This window comes from Eptesicus fuscus, chromosome 6 (assembly GCF_027574615.1).
Source record: "Eptesicus fuscus isolate TK198812 chromosome 6, DD_ASM_mEF_20220401, whole genome shotgun sequence".
NCBI lineage: Eukaryota > Metazoa > Chordata > Mammalia > Chiroptera > Vespertilionidae > Eptesicus > Eptesicus fuscus.
The window spans coordinates 94,648,601-94,662,015 of record NC_072478.1 but is presented as its reverse complement, the minus strand read 5'-3'; the positions used below and the strand labels follow the sequence as shown (position 1 = coordinate 94,662,015).

At 38.7% G+C, this 13,415-nt stretch overlaps 2 protein-coding genes across 6 annotated transcripts in view; one reads left to right on the top strand and one right to left on the bottom strand.

The window, feature by feature from the left end:
- The window catches only part of TTC1 (tetratricopeptide repeat domain 1), a 69,051-nt gene that overhangs the window by 8,445 nt on the left and 47,191 nt on the right, over window positions 1-13,415 (bottom strand). Inside the window, exon 8 of one of the 2 annotated variants that reach the window (XM_054718114.1) lies at window positions 1,080-1,841. The exons of the other annotated variant lie outside the window; for it this stretch is intronic. Within the exon in view, the coding sequence (XP_054574089.1) occupies window positions 1,768-1,841 (74 nt within the window). The 3' untranslated portion in view covers window positions 1,080-1,767. Of the gene's footprint in view, window positions 1-1,079; window positions 1,842-13,415 lie in introns of those variants that run through there. 2 annotated transcript variants of the gene reach the window in all.
- The window catches only part of PWWP2A (PWWP domain containing 2A), a 32,163-nt gene that overhangs the window by 12,635 nt on the left and 6,113 nt on the right, over window positions 1-13,415 (top strand). For 2 of the 4 annotated variants that reach the window (XM_054718111.1, XM_054718113.1), the window contains one exon: window positions 4,972-7,695. In XM_054718111.1, the coding sequence (XP_054574086.1) occupies window positions 4,972-6,652 (1,681 nt within the window). In that variant the 3' untranslated portion in view covers window positions 6,653-7,695. Of the gene's footprint in view, window positions 1-4,971; window positions 7,696-12,955; window positions 13,005-13,415 lie in introns of those variants that run through there. The other 2 variants (XM_054718112.1, XM_028154665.2) reach the window with 2 other exon arrangements.

Here is a 13,415-nt window from a genome sequence, read left to right as displayed (position 1 = left end):
GCACCCTCTCGCAATCCGGGACTCCTCAGGGGATGTCTGACTGCCAGTTTAGGCCCAATCCTACAGGGACCGGGCCTAAACCGGCAATCAGACATCCCTCTCACAATCCAGGACCGCTGGCTCCTAACCGCTCACCTGCCTGCCTGATCTCCCCTAACCACCTCTGCCTCAGCCCCTGCCATGGAAGGACATCCGAAATGATGTCCGGCTGTCAGGTCTAATTAGCATATTACGCTTTTATTATTATAGATTTGGTTTCTCTATTTGTTCCTTCAGTGAGCACTTAGGTTGTTTCTACCTTTTTGGCTATTGTGAATAATGCTGCTATGAACTTAATTGTGCAAATACTTTGAGACCTTGTTTTTAATTATTTTGGATATTTACCCAGGAGTGGATGTTCTGGATTGTATTTTTAATTTTCTGAGGTATAGATTTACATTTTTATTTTGTAAAATTTTCTATTGCAAATGGATGTGTATTGAATTTGACTTGTGCGGACGTTAACTTGGACATAACCAGTCTCAGAGATGAAATGTGAACCAAAATAAGCTTGCTTCAGTTTTCCTTCCTTCATGGTTTAACTTGCTAATTTAAGGAATTATCCTTGAAATGAAATAAATCTGGATATTATTTTTTAAGTTAATTGAATGTAATTTTTTTCTTACTGTAGATTCTTTAAGGGAAAAGAAGTTTGGGAGGGAGTTTTCTTTTTGTTTTCTGTTGATCTTTTATTGGAGAGAGGTTTTGTCCAGCCAAAACACTGAGGCCTGTCTCAATGACCCTCTTGACCTTTTTTTCCTGAGCATTGAATTCCCCAGGACCTCTGTTTGCATACCTAAAGTTTGCAATGCCTTTGTTGTTGTTGCTTTATTTTTAGTGTATAATATTTTAAAAAGAATCCCCTGCAGTTGGAGTGTGGCAACAATCAGAATTAGAATCATGTATACTATAAAATGGTTGTAAACGGGAAGGAAAAGAACTCATCTCTAAGTCAGAGATGAGTTGCTTGATGTTGCTGTGAAGTTAATGCTGATGGACACTATATCAGCATTTAAAAAATTTCAGAATAAGAGGTAGGAATTATCAATATGTCTGGCTTTTTAAAAATAGTAGTTGGTAACATTTTTAGTTTTCTTTGAGGTATTCCTTTGGAAACGGAATTTGGATGATGGTTATGAGCTTCACTCCAAGAAGGGATACCTATTTAGGTATAGGATGGATTGGTAATGCTAGAAATCTGACCAAGTATCATAATTTGTAAAGCTTATCAGTGAACAAACACAGGTTTCATTTAGTCAAAGCTAGAATCATTGGTAAAATTCATATGTCACGTGGAACACAAATAATAGAAAATATCCTTTTACTTCCTATAATAGTCACATCGTGAATTCTGGCATAAATACTCCACATTTACATTTGTTTCACCTTTACATATGGTGAGGATTCTTTTTCACAGTCATTTTCTTTTTCTTTTTTTAAGTTGATCAGAGATCTTTATTCTGATCCCTTTATTCATTAAGCAACCAACACATCATTTTCTTTTTTTCTTTTTTTTAATATATTGATTTTTTACAGAGAAGAAGGGAGAGGGATAGAGAGCTGGAAACATCGATGAGAGAGAAACATCAACGAGCTGCCTCCTTGCACACCCCCTACCGGGGATGTGCCCGCAACCAATGTACATGCCCTTGACCGGAATCGATCCTGGGACCTTTCAGTCTGCAGACCGATGCTCTATCCACTGAGCCAAACCGGTTTCAGGACAAATCATTTTCTTTTTCTCTGCCTCAAGCAGCAGCAGTTGCATCCAGACAGAAATGGAAGACACAGCCATGGAAAACCTTGTAGAGAAAAACTAACAGGTTATTCTGGCTTTAGGTAAAGTTAGAACAGGAAAATATATGTGTGACTTTCCAAGGACTCTGTCCTTCAAAGCTGAGGCCTGCAGAGGGCTAGCTGAACGATGGCAGGTAAAGGCTCACAAAAGTGTCCAGCTCAGTAATCAATCCAAAGTATCTTCCAGAAAAGCAAATTTATTCACAGCTTCTATTGCATTATCCAGATCTCTCCTCTGGAGGGTTTTCCTCTTTCCTTGTTGAGCACAGCAGGAAGCATCTTTTGCGATAGCCTCAGCCTCCACGAACAGTTCCGCGGCTCGTGCCAGAATGAGATGGCTTTCTGTCCCAGGAGCGACACTTAACCAAGGCCTTCACTCGGCCAGCGGCAGCCTCAAGAGCCTGGCCCTGGGCGCGCTCATAGGAGCTTGCGCTGTGGGGCCACTGCCTCCCCACTGAACCCTGACCCCTCTTCGTGGGGCTTCCTGCTCACTGCAGCCGTGCCTGCGCCTCCGCCCAGCGTGCTGCGCGAGGCCCCCACCGCCATAGTGATTTTCTCTTGCCTTGACACAAAATAACTGCTAAGTCCAAGTATTTTCCCTCCTCAAAATTTTGGCCCTTGACTGGAATCGAAACCAGGACACTTTGGTCCACAGGCCAATGCTCTATCCACTGAGCCATACTGGGTAGGGCTCTTTTTTAAAGTTTTTTTTTAAAAAATTTTTTGATTTTAGAGGAAGGAAGAGAAACATCTTTTTGTTGTACCACTTATTTATGCACACATTGGTACCTCAGATAAGTTGTATTTTATGTAGCTCTACATTAAAATCCAAAATCACCTCTCCTCTGTCCTGGCATCTTGAAAAATTGGTTATTGAGCACCGATCCTCCTATATAATAAAGAGGTAATATGCAAATTGACCATGACTCCAACACACAAGATGGCCGCTCCCATGTGGACACAAGATGGCACCATAAGATGGGCAGTAGGGGAGGGCAGTTGTGGGCAATCAGGCCAGCAGGGGAGGGCAGTTGGAAGGGACCAGGCCTGCAGGGGAGGACAGTTGGGGGCGACCAGGCTGGCCAGGGGAGTGCAGTTGGGGGCGACCAGGCTGGCAGGGGAGTGCAGTTAGGGGCAATCGGCTGGCAGGAGAGTGGTTAGGGGGTGATCAGGCTGGAAGGCAGAAGCAGTTGGGGCAATCAGGCAGGCAGGTGAGCGCAGTTGGGAGCCAGCAGTCCTGGATTGTGAGAGGAGTCCCAGATTGGAGAGGGTGCAGGCTGGGCTGAGGGACAACCCTCCCCCCCCCACTCCCAGTGGATGAATTTCGTGCACCAGGCCTCTAGTATATTAGAAAAGGCTAAATGCTCAAAGTGCCTTGCAGTTAAGTAGTCAGGAAGCAAATAGGTACCAGCTGCAATGCTAGAATAAAAACCCACTTTTTGCAAAGTTTGATGTTATGAGAAGGATGTCCTTTGTGGACTGGTCCAGACCCGAACTTGTCCCACCTTAGGTAAAAAAAAAGTCTGTCTTCTTCCCTTTGTGGTTTCTAAGTATTTGCTATAAGGTTGGTTTGTGGTAGCCAAGCTAATAAAGACTTTAGGAAGAAAACTATTTACATGTTAGAGCCAGATATCCTGGTAATGTTGGCTCTTTCTATATCTTTGCCTGATTGTAGGAGTGTCTACAGCCTAACCATAAGTTACTTAATGTCAAGAAGTTTTCCCACCAAAGGTATTCTGAACCTTTTGGGGGCCATAAGGACATTTTGGAGAATCTGAGAACCAAAGACTAGGACAACAGACATATATAAAACATTTGCATCTAATGTCAGGTTCTGCCTGACTACCTGACGCAAATTCTTGGGTTCTAAGCATCTCTGCCTTAAAGGATTGGCATTACAATTGATAATTGTATTGTGTTTAATGCTGTTTAACTCAAATAGTATTTAAAATTAACATGTACATATTTGATAGTGTGACTTTATTTTTATGTGCAGGAATCTGTGCATAGCGAATTTAGTTTAAGGGTTCTTGATATTTAGCCCAGGCAGATTAAGCCACAGTTATTTCTAATTCTACATAAGAAACAAGGTTATTGACCCTGCTTTATTAGAAATTGAGAATAGTATAAAGATTTGTGTCCCATGCCATTGCTTTGCAAACTGGGTCTGGACCTGTAAGTTTTGAAATCCATTTGATGTGTGTGACTAGTGTGAAAACAAATTAAAATAGACCAGAATAGAAAAAATTATTGTATATCACATAATATAAGGTTAAGTAGCCAGTGAAACTTTTACTTGAGTGTGTATATTTATGTATGTATAGTTGCAAGCATTTATATATAAATAAGCATTTTTATTGGGTTATGATGTGAAAATACAGGGTGGGGCAAAAGAAGGTTTATAGTTTATGGAAAGACAATAATATAAGAATAAACTCTGTTTCAATAATTAATAATTAATAATATCAGAATAAACTTCCCTGGACTCAAAACTATAAACCTACTTTTGCCCCACCCTGTATTTCTTAATGTGCAATTTGATTTTAAAAAGGTAAGGATCCACAGCTCTGTATCTGTCTGCTTTCGCAATACTAAATTTCTAGTATTTTTGTAGGGAAGTGCTGTGATGAAGGGCTTAAGAGTTGGGATGTAAGAGTAAGGGGCAACTATTTTTGAACTTTCGTGATTAGTAAAGTAGAAATGGGATTTTACAGATTCAATATTTTTTGGGTAACTAAGGCTCAATTTGTTTAGTGAAGTTTTTGAAAGCTAACCAGAGGTAGATATGTATATTACAAATTTATAATTGCATTTGCTTGTACATGTTATGTATATTTGAGTGAACATAAACCAGATGTTTAATACTAAGATACCTAGTATCCTTTCTGATTCATGACTGGAAAGGTCTATTCTAAATAAGTTCAACTTACTGTGGCATTGGTTAGAGAGACCATTATAAAATATGGAGGGCTTTGGGATTTTTGGGCAGGAGGTGGTCAGTGGTTTTTTATTTTTGTTCTTTAAAATGAAATAATTTTCAGGAAAGGTCATGCGAGTAAATATTAGGTATTGTTTAAGAAATTGTATTATAGCCATTAACTTAATGGCTTCCTTTTTCTTTCATTTCTTTCAAAGGTTTGGGCCCCACGGGATTCCTGTGACAGTATTTCCCAAAAGGGAATATAAGGATAAACCTGAAGCCATGCAGCTCCAAAGTAATACATTCCAAGAAGGGACGGAAGTCAAGTGTGAAGTGAATGGTGCTGTTCCCAACGACCCTTCTCCTGTCCCGCCGCCTGAGCCGAGCTTGGCTGAAAGCCTGTGGACTTCCAAACCACCACCACTCTTCCATGAAGGAGCACCTTACCCTCCCCCTTTGTTTATCAGGGACACATATAACCAGTCAATACCTCAGCCACCTCCTCGGAAAATTAAGCGACCCAAACGAAAAATGTACAGGGAAGAATCTACTTCAATAATGAATGCTATTAAACTACGACCCAGGCAGGTCCTATGTGACAAATGTAAAAACAGTGTTGTTGCTGAAAAAAAGGAAATTAGAAAAGGTAGTAGTGCAAGTGACTCTTCTAAATATGAAGATAGAAAACGGAGAAATGAAAGCATAACTACTGTGAACAAAAAACTGAAAGCTGACCATAAAGTGGATGGGAAAAACCAAAATGAAAGCCAGAAAAGAAATGCTGTGGTTAAGGTTTCAAATATTGCTCACAGCAGAGGCAGAGTAGTCAAAGTTCCTGCTCAGGCGAATACATCAAAAGCTCAGTTAAGTACTAAAAAAGTGCTCCAGAGTAAGAACATGGATCATGCAAAAGCTCGGGAAGTGTTAAAAATTGCCAAAGAAAAGGCACAAAAGAAGCAAAGTGAAACCTCTGCGTCCAGAAATGCACATTCAAAAGTCCATTTCACACGTCGATATCAGAATCCTAGCTCAGGTTCCCTTCCACCCCGGGTTCGTTTAAAACCACAAAGGTACAGGAATGAAGAAAATGACTCTTCTCTGAAGACGGGACTTGAGAAAATGCGGAGTGGCAAGCTGGCACCCAAGCCCCAGTCTCGTTGCACCTCTACCCGCTCAGCAGGTGAGGCCCCTTCAGAAAATCAGAGTCCCTCAAAAGGCCCTGAAGAGGCCAGCAGTGAGGTTCAGGACACAAATGAAGTGCTTGTGCCTGGTGAGCAGGAACCACAGACACTGGGCAAAAAGGGCAGCAAAAGCAATATCTCTGTTTACATGACCCTAAATCAAAAGAAATCTGACTCTTCCAGTGCTTCAGTGTGTAGCATTGATAGCACAGATGATTTGAAATCCTCCAACTCTGAGTGTAGTTCTTCTGAAAGCTTTGATTTTCCTCCAGGCAGTATGCATGCACCTTCCACCTCCTCCACATCCTCTTCTTCAAAGGAAGAGAAAAAGCTCAGTAATTCCTTGAAAATGAAAGTCTTTTCCAAAAACGTCTCTAAATGCGTCACACCAGATGGCAGGACCATATGTGTAGGGGACATTGTTTGGGCCAAGATATATGGCTTCCCTTGGTGGCCAGCCCGTATTCTTACTATAACTGTGAGTCGGAAAGATAACGGCCTCTTAGTTCGACAGGAGGCCCGTATTTCATGGTTCGGGTCTCCAACAACATCTTTCCTTGCTCTAGCACAACTGTCCCCTTTTTTAGAAAACTTCCAGTCACGCTTTAATAAGAAGAGAAAGGGCCTGTATCGCAAGGCTATCACAGAGGCAGCTAAGGCTGCCAAGCAGCTGACCCCAGAAGTACGGGCTCTGTTGACACAGTTTGAAACGTGAACACGGACAGTAAGGTAGGCAAGAACCATTGAAAGGTACCACAGATTTTTCTAGACTAGTTAGGAGGAACTTCTACGAAATAGCCTGGCCAAATTGGAGAGAGAAATTGAACTCAATTGGCTGCTTTTTTTAAAAATAAAAACTTACCTTATAGCCATTTTTAGACTGAGAAGCTAAACTGAACAAGCAATCAAATTTTGTCTTAAGGTTATGAGATTTTAGTAGTATTTTTCAGTTTTAAAGTCTAAAACCATCCTAAGGCACAGGAGCCATAGCCTCAACTGAAAACGAATTCTTGCAGGGATTATTGCCATTTGTACCTAGTACTGTGTGTATGTGTGCATATATACACATAAATATGGGTGTGTGTATACATACATACTATCTATAAATATAATCTAGCCTGTCACTATGTGACACAGGTTGCATATTTGGGATTGTAGTAAGGGCTGCTGAGCTGGGGGAAATAGTGTGGATATTTAATGACTACTTGTTTTTAAATTAATGAACACTTAACCTTTCTATGTGCATAATGGTGCAAGAGCTTGATATTTAGGTGTTTGACAAACTGAGATGCTTGCTATTCAGTTTCGGACTGGGGACATAGCTCAGTGTTGGGGATTAAGATTGTCAAGGTTGGCTAGGTTTGAATCATCACTCTCTCTGTTCAATGAGGATTTAACAAAAAATTTCCAACTTCTGGTTTGGGAGTTCAGATAGGTTTGTTTATCTTTGGATATGTAAATAGTTGGTTGCTAAATTTGGTCAGATTACTCCTGACTGGCTGTTCCTAAATTCTTAGGATACGTCCTGATGAATTACACTTTGTGAATTAATTGTCATATGTGTAATTATTGCCTTTTGGATGTACCTAATTTGATAACTTTAAAAAAAATTTCCGTTTAAGGTATCTGTTTGCAGGTCAGAAAATGAGAAAATGTAATTGTGTAATGCTCTGAAATGTAAAAAAAAAAAGCTGTAAATAAAATGAACTAAATCCAAATTATTTGTGTGTGTTTCTCAAAAAGCTTTGAAAAATTTCAAGATGGTAGAAAATTAATCTTTGTAACTGTGTAGAGGAGGTGAAAAATCAAACATTTCTTATTTGCCCTATCAGAGAATATAATATCTGAGCATAGATAATAATCTTTAAATGAAATATTATAGTATAGAGGTCTAATATGCTTCTAGATTTGAGACCCTTCTGCCAGTTTCTCCTAAATGTATGGGTTTTAATTTTTTTATTTCTAGCCTTAATATTTCATCATGTGCTTGATTTTTTTTTTTTTAATATTTGGGTAATTACAACCAATCTCTTCTCCTTGCTCCAGTGCCTCAGTTATCATTGCTTTTGGGGCCGGTAACTTAGCTCATCGTTTTTCTACATGGTCCATATGTCCCTAAGATTCGATTTTTTTATTTTCCATTTTTAGTTTTGTATTGTTAGTGAAAAGTATATCAGATTGCCTATTAAGGCAAGTTTATCCCAAGATGATGTTGCTTTCATACTTTTTGTGTCTAACTTTTAAATTTGATATTATGTCAATTTGACACTTTGGGAAACATGAAATTTTTAAGGAGCAGCTTTTCATGGATTTCTATGTAATCCAATTTGAAATACCTTATTTACTATGGAATTAATAATGAAAAGATTAATGGAGATTTAAAATCCATAGTTTTCATGTTAGCTTCCTTAAGGTTATGGACTTCTGATGGATGTACTGATTTCTGCAAAAGAAAGAATTTCTGGGGAACTCAGTCAATGCTTTTTGATTATAATAAACACACAATTGAAAAAACAAGATGTTTCACTTGAATAGAACATATTCTTTCCTGCAAACAGAAACAACTATTTACAATTTATTTTTGATAACAGGTTGAAAGAAGTTCACATCGTGATTGAAGGGTTTTAAGGAAGTATCTCAAAAGATTTTCCGAGTATTTGTTTCAGATTAATGAACTTGTTCAGATATCATTGAAAGTTTGATTATCCAAGGTTCAGATTTAAACAAGGGAGCAAAAAGTCACCTGAAATATGTAATTCCAAGGCTTCAATATAATGATCCCAGGTGAGTTTCTTCTTAACATGGTGGTTTTGGCAGTGATTGCTAATATAGTCAAGTACTTTGGCAAATAGGCTTTTGTGGCATGAACCAAATTTGGTTTTAGGAACCATAGGGAAAAAGAAAGAAAATGGTCATATTTGTTGAGTACAAAAAGAAGACTCTTATGTAGTCCATACTTTTGAGGAAAGGCTTGAAGCACACTCACAAATGTGCATGATCTCCAGTCATGCCCTTATAAACTGGCAGTCTGGCCGTTTCATCTGAAGTTTCAAAAGGGAGACTAGTTTTAAAGACTTCCTGAACACTAATCCAATCGTTGCATATTAATGTTCTGTTCAAATAGAAATTTCTTAAGCAGTTAAATTTGTAGATGGAGATAGAGTAGAATTGGGTGATTGCAACCCCTTTTTCTTTCCACTTCTTGTTAAAATGAGGCATTTACTTGTATGGAGATAACCAAATGGGTAATTTTCCCCCTTGCAGAGAGAAAACTAGGTACGGGCCAGATCTGCAGTGGTCTGAGTAAAATGGCTAAAACAGGATTAGCAAGGGGAGAAACCAAGTGAAGTAAGAGCTGTAAAAGCCAGAGATGAAATTATTTCTAGAAATTCTCCGAAATTTAGTGTTGAGTTTTTTTCCCTTTTAGTTTTCTAGGATTTATAGGCCAGAAAGCTGACTTCATTTGGAAAGAATATCTGTTCAACCCATTTATAGAATTAGAACCAGATACCTAAATGATGAAGTAAAGTAGAATTCACTAATCTGAAGTCCATTTTCATGGTTTGATAATGTGTCCTGATGTGGTTTTGATGGGAAAATTTATAAATATTAATTTTAGATTAGTACTAAGTAGAATAGACAGGACTATAGATATAAAGAACTGCAGGCAAAGAATATGGAACTGTTACTAAAATCAAGTATACTTTAGTGGGTGAGTTTCTAATTTATAAAATACTGAGTTGCCACCTCTCTGAGGTTGTACTTCATATAGGTTTTGTGGAAGGAAAGATACACATTTACATTCTTTGATAGATATACATCCTTTATATAGGATAACTGAATTGGGATTTGGAAATACTTTAAGAAACCTTTAATTTGGATCGAAAATTAGCTTTCTTTTTAATTGTGAATTTTTCTATCATTCTGCATTAGTTCACTTATTGTTAAGTACTCATAGCAGAGACTGGCAAATGTCTAGAAAAGTTAATATTTTGATTCAGGACGTTGTTTTGATTTGGGCCAGGTGATGGCCTCCAATAGGGAATTTGCAGGGACAATGAAGACCATTTTTTTTTTAAGTGTGGGAAATTCAGGGTTTGCTTTGGGATTTGTATTAATATGGTTGCTATTGAAATGCCAATAGAAACGTTTATGAATATGGAAACAATTTGTTAATTACATTAGTTTCCAAAACTTAATTTACATACCATCACAATTGCCTCATTTTCAAATTTGTGCACTTTTCATTTTTTGTGTGTCAGTACAGCTAATGGAAAACAAACGTGCTTGACACAGGTAGAGAATTAGAACACAATTCTAAGATCTTGTGTACCACACTTTGGTAGGAAACACTAATTTTTACATTTTATCTTTAAGTCCATCTTGGGGTGAATTGAATAAAATTTTCATGCATCTAGTTAATCTCTGAAAAAACTAATGGCCAAACTTGAATTTTTTTCTTATAGATTCCTATGTTCTGGCACAAATTAAAGATTGGCTTCAGGGAGGTGTTTTAAAGTAAAAGAAGAAACTATAGACTCAAATGGTATCAGGATTTATCAAAATACTGAATTTGTGAGTCAAAATTCTCATTTTCCAACTGAATGAGATGTTTGTAATATATGTTGTCTAACTTACAGGCCTTATTCTGTTGGACACTTGCTTGTAAAAAAAATTTTTTTAAACTGATGTTGATAACAGGCTAGTTTAAAAATGCCTGGTCTTAAAACTTGGTTTAAACATTAATTATTTTTTCAATTTTCTTTGTATCATAAGAATGAGACGGTTGACCTCCTTTTATTGCCTTAGATATCTGAGTGTTAACCAGAAATCATGATTTAAAACTTAACATTTTTTTTCTATCCTGTAGTCAGTATTTAGAAGGAAAACCAAACATTCCATAGCTAAAGTGTTAGGCTGTTATCACTTTTTCCCCTTTTTTACACAAACTAAAAAACTTGTAATTATAATGCATATCAAGCTTTAGCCAGGGCTTTTTAAAAAGAATATTTAAGATAATTTTGTAATCCTATGTCCCTCAGTTCCCTCCAACACAGAGGTTCACCTAAAAGCTTTTGAACAAGTCCAGAAGGAACAATCCCTCTCAGTGCCCCTCCCGGTAAAATACAGAGGAATGTTGCTTGCTTGGGGAGAATGTGTTGTAGAAATGTGAGGGTCATCCTGTGAGTGTGAAAGATGGAAATGGATAGTTATGAGCGTATAACTTGACTGATGCAGGTGAGTCTGAGCATTCATTAACATTTTGGCGCCGGTAGTGCTTGACATCAGGCTTTTATTGATAAAAGGCAATCTTATCCACTTTCCAGGCACACAGCTGAAAGTACAGTCTCTTGAGCCAGATTTCCTAGATGCAAAGGCTGCCTTGGGTCTGTCACAAGCTGTGTAATCTTAGGCAGGGTACTCGATGTCATTGTCTGTGAAACAGGGAAAATAATTGTACTTCCTCATAACGTAATTCCTCATTAAACCAATAAAGTGCCTGGTAGAAGACCTATATAAAAACTTGCTATCATTACCACAATCACCACTTACTGTGCATGGGATAGAAATTTCTTTCAGGTAGTTTGTTTTTTGTTAATACTCAAATGGAAATATTCTTTCCATTGATTTTTAGAGAGAGCAAAAGGGAGGGAGGAAGGGGGAGAAAGAAAAATCACATGTGAGAAACGCATTGATTAGTTTGCCTCCTGCACGCACCCCGACTGGGGCAGGGTTCAGTCCTGCAACCCAGGTAATTGCCCTTGACTGAGAATTGAACCTGAGACCCTTTGGTGCTTGGGCTGACACTAACCACTGAGAAACACCAGCCAGAGCTCAGGTAGCTTTTGATATCCTGCAATATACTGAATATAAATGAAAAAAATGCTATACCAACATTATATGAAAATAACAATCATAGTGTAATCATCCACAAATATCTATATGTAGGTATGAATTATTTCCAGCAGGCATGTGGAGGGCAGCTGGGTTGGAGGTCATGGGACTTATGGTGAAGGGAGAAGTGCATTAACATTTCAACGCTTGCCCCATTCATTTACGGGATCACATAAATCCCAGGAGTCTATTACTTGTGGTTTTCTCCTCTTTTATGCCAAGCACAGGGCCTGTCATAGCAGAGATGATAGTCTACTTGTGAGTGAGGAAGAGGGATTCTTGTTCAGACACTGATGTGTACTAAGGACTAGTCACCATTTCAGAAGCCTAGCATTTCCCACATCCTTTCAGAGAGGCTTGAGTGAGCAGGTGGGGCTCAGCGCAGTAGAAGTCCTCCTAGGAGAGTTTTCCAAAAGTATTAGAACAACAAAGCTACCCTCGTCGGCTCTGGGTAAACTAGTTGATTTGCACGGATGCTGCGTTCCCCTGGGACCCTGGTGTTTCATTTTAACCTTTTGCACTTCGGATGTTGAGTGTGACTCGACACGGTTGGCATCGGTAGCCCATCCCTTCCCTCCCTCCATCTGTCCTCCTTTATTTGGGCTTTTCTTACATTAAATAAGTCAGTTTGTATGAAAAGAAATTCCAGTTTTTTATTCTACTGCCGCGCTTTGTAAAATCTGGGGTATTTAAAAAATTAAATCCCGAATAGAATAAAGGAATCGAGAAAAAAGCAAGCGAGTGCAAAGGGTTAATATTTTGCAGAATGGTGAAAAGTGGACATTAATTTGACTTTTCCCCTCATTTTTCCCCCCTCATTTTTTATTGCTATTGGTATGATTGAGTAGGAGCCGTTTCCCCTTTCTAGGAGGGAAATACTTCACATTCCAAGGTCTTGATCTGTGGCCACATTCTCCAGAGTGTAGTCGTTTTTACTCAGGCTCATTTTTGAGATGCTGATTACAAAACTGATTTTCCTTCACAGTTTAGCTTTTAGCAGGAAATCTGGCTGGGAGTAGCACATCTAGGTGTGACCGCTAATGTTCTGGTTAGAAAAATACTAAGGCTAGAAGCCAGAATGTCTTATTGTGTTGATGCTTTTACCTGTTTGTTCTTGTTGCAGCATACTACATTATATTAAGAGAAAATTCATGTTGAGAGTTCAGCAAGATGGTAGGTGCATATATGTAATCTTAATTCTTTAGTTTTCTTTAGTTTTCCATTCTGGGCTTTGCTCTAAGAGTGTGACCTCCTCTGCTTCCTTCTTTCATGCACTCCAGAAAGGAGACTGAGTGTTTACTTACCCTGTTCTGAGTTGTCCTTTTACATCTCTGCTGCCTCCCAGGAACCGTTGCCTTACATTGTTGCATGTAAGCTTTGACTTAATGAACAAAATAAGTAATTCCACTGAGATGGCTTTCAGGAGGGTGTCCCTCCATTTACTGTATCACAGTCAGGGCTCCCTGGCTTCTCGTAATGGATCTTGTAGGTGTGGTCAATGTCTAAAGAAGAACCTTGAGACCCCAAAAGCACTGAGGGAGGGAAAACTTCAACATTCGCACAAAAGCCTTTGTGTGTGTGTG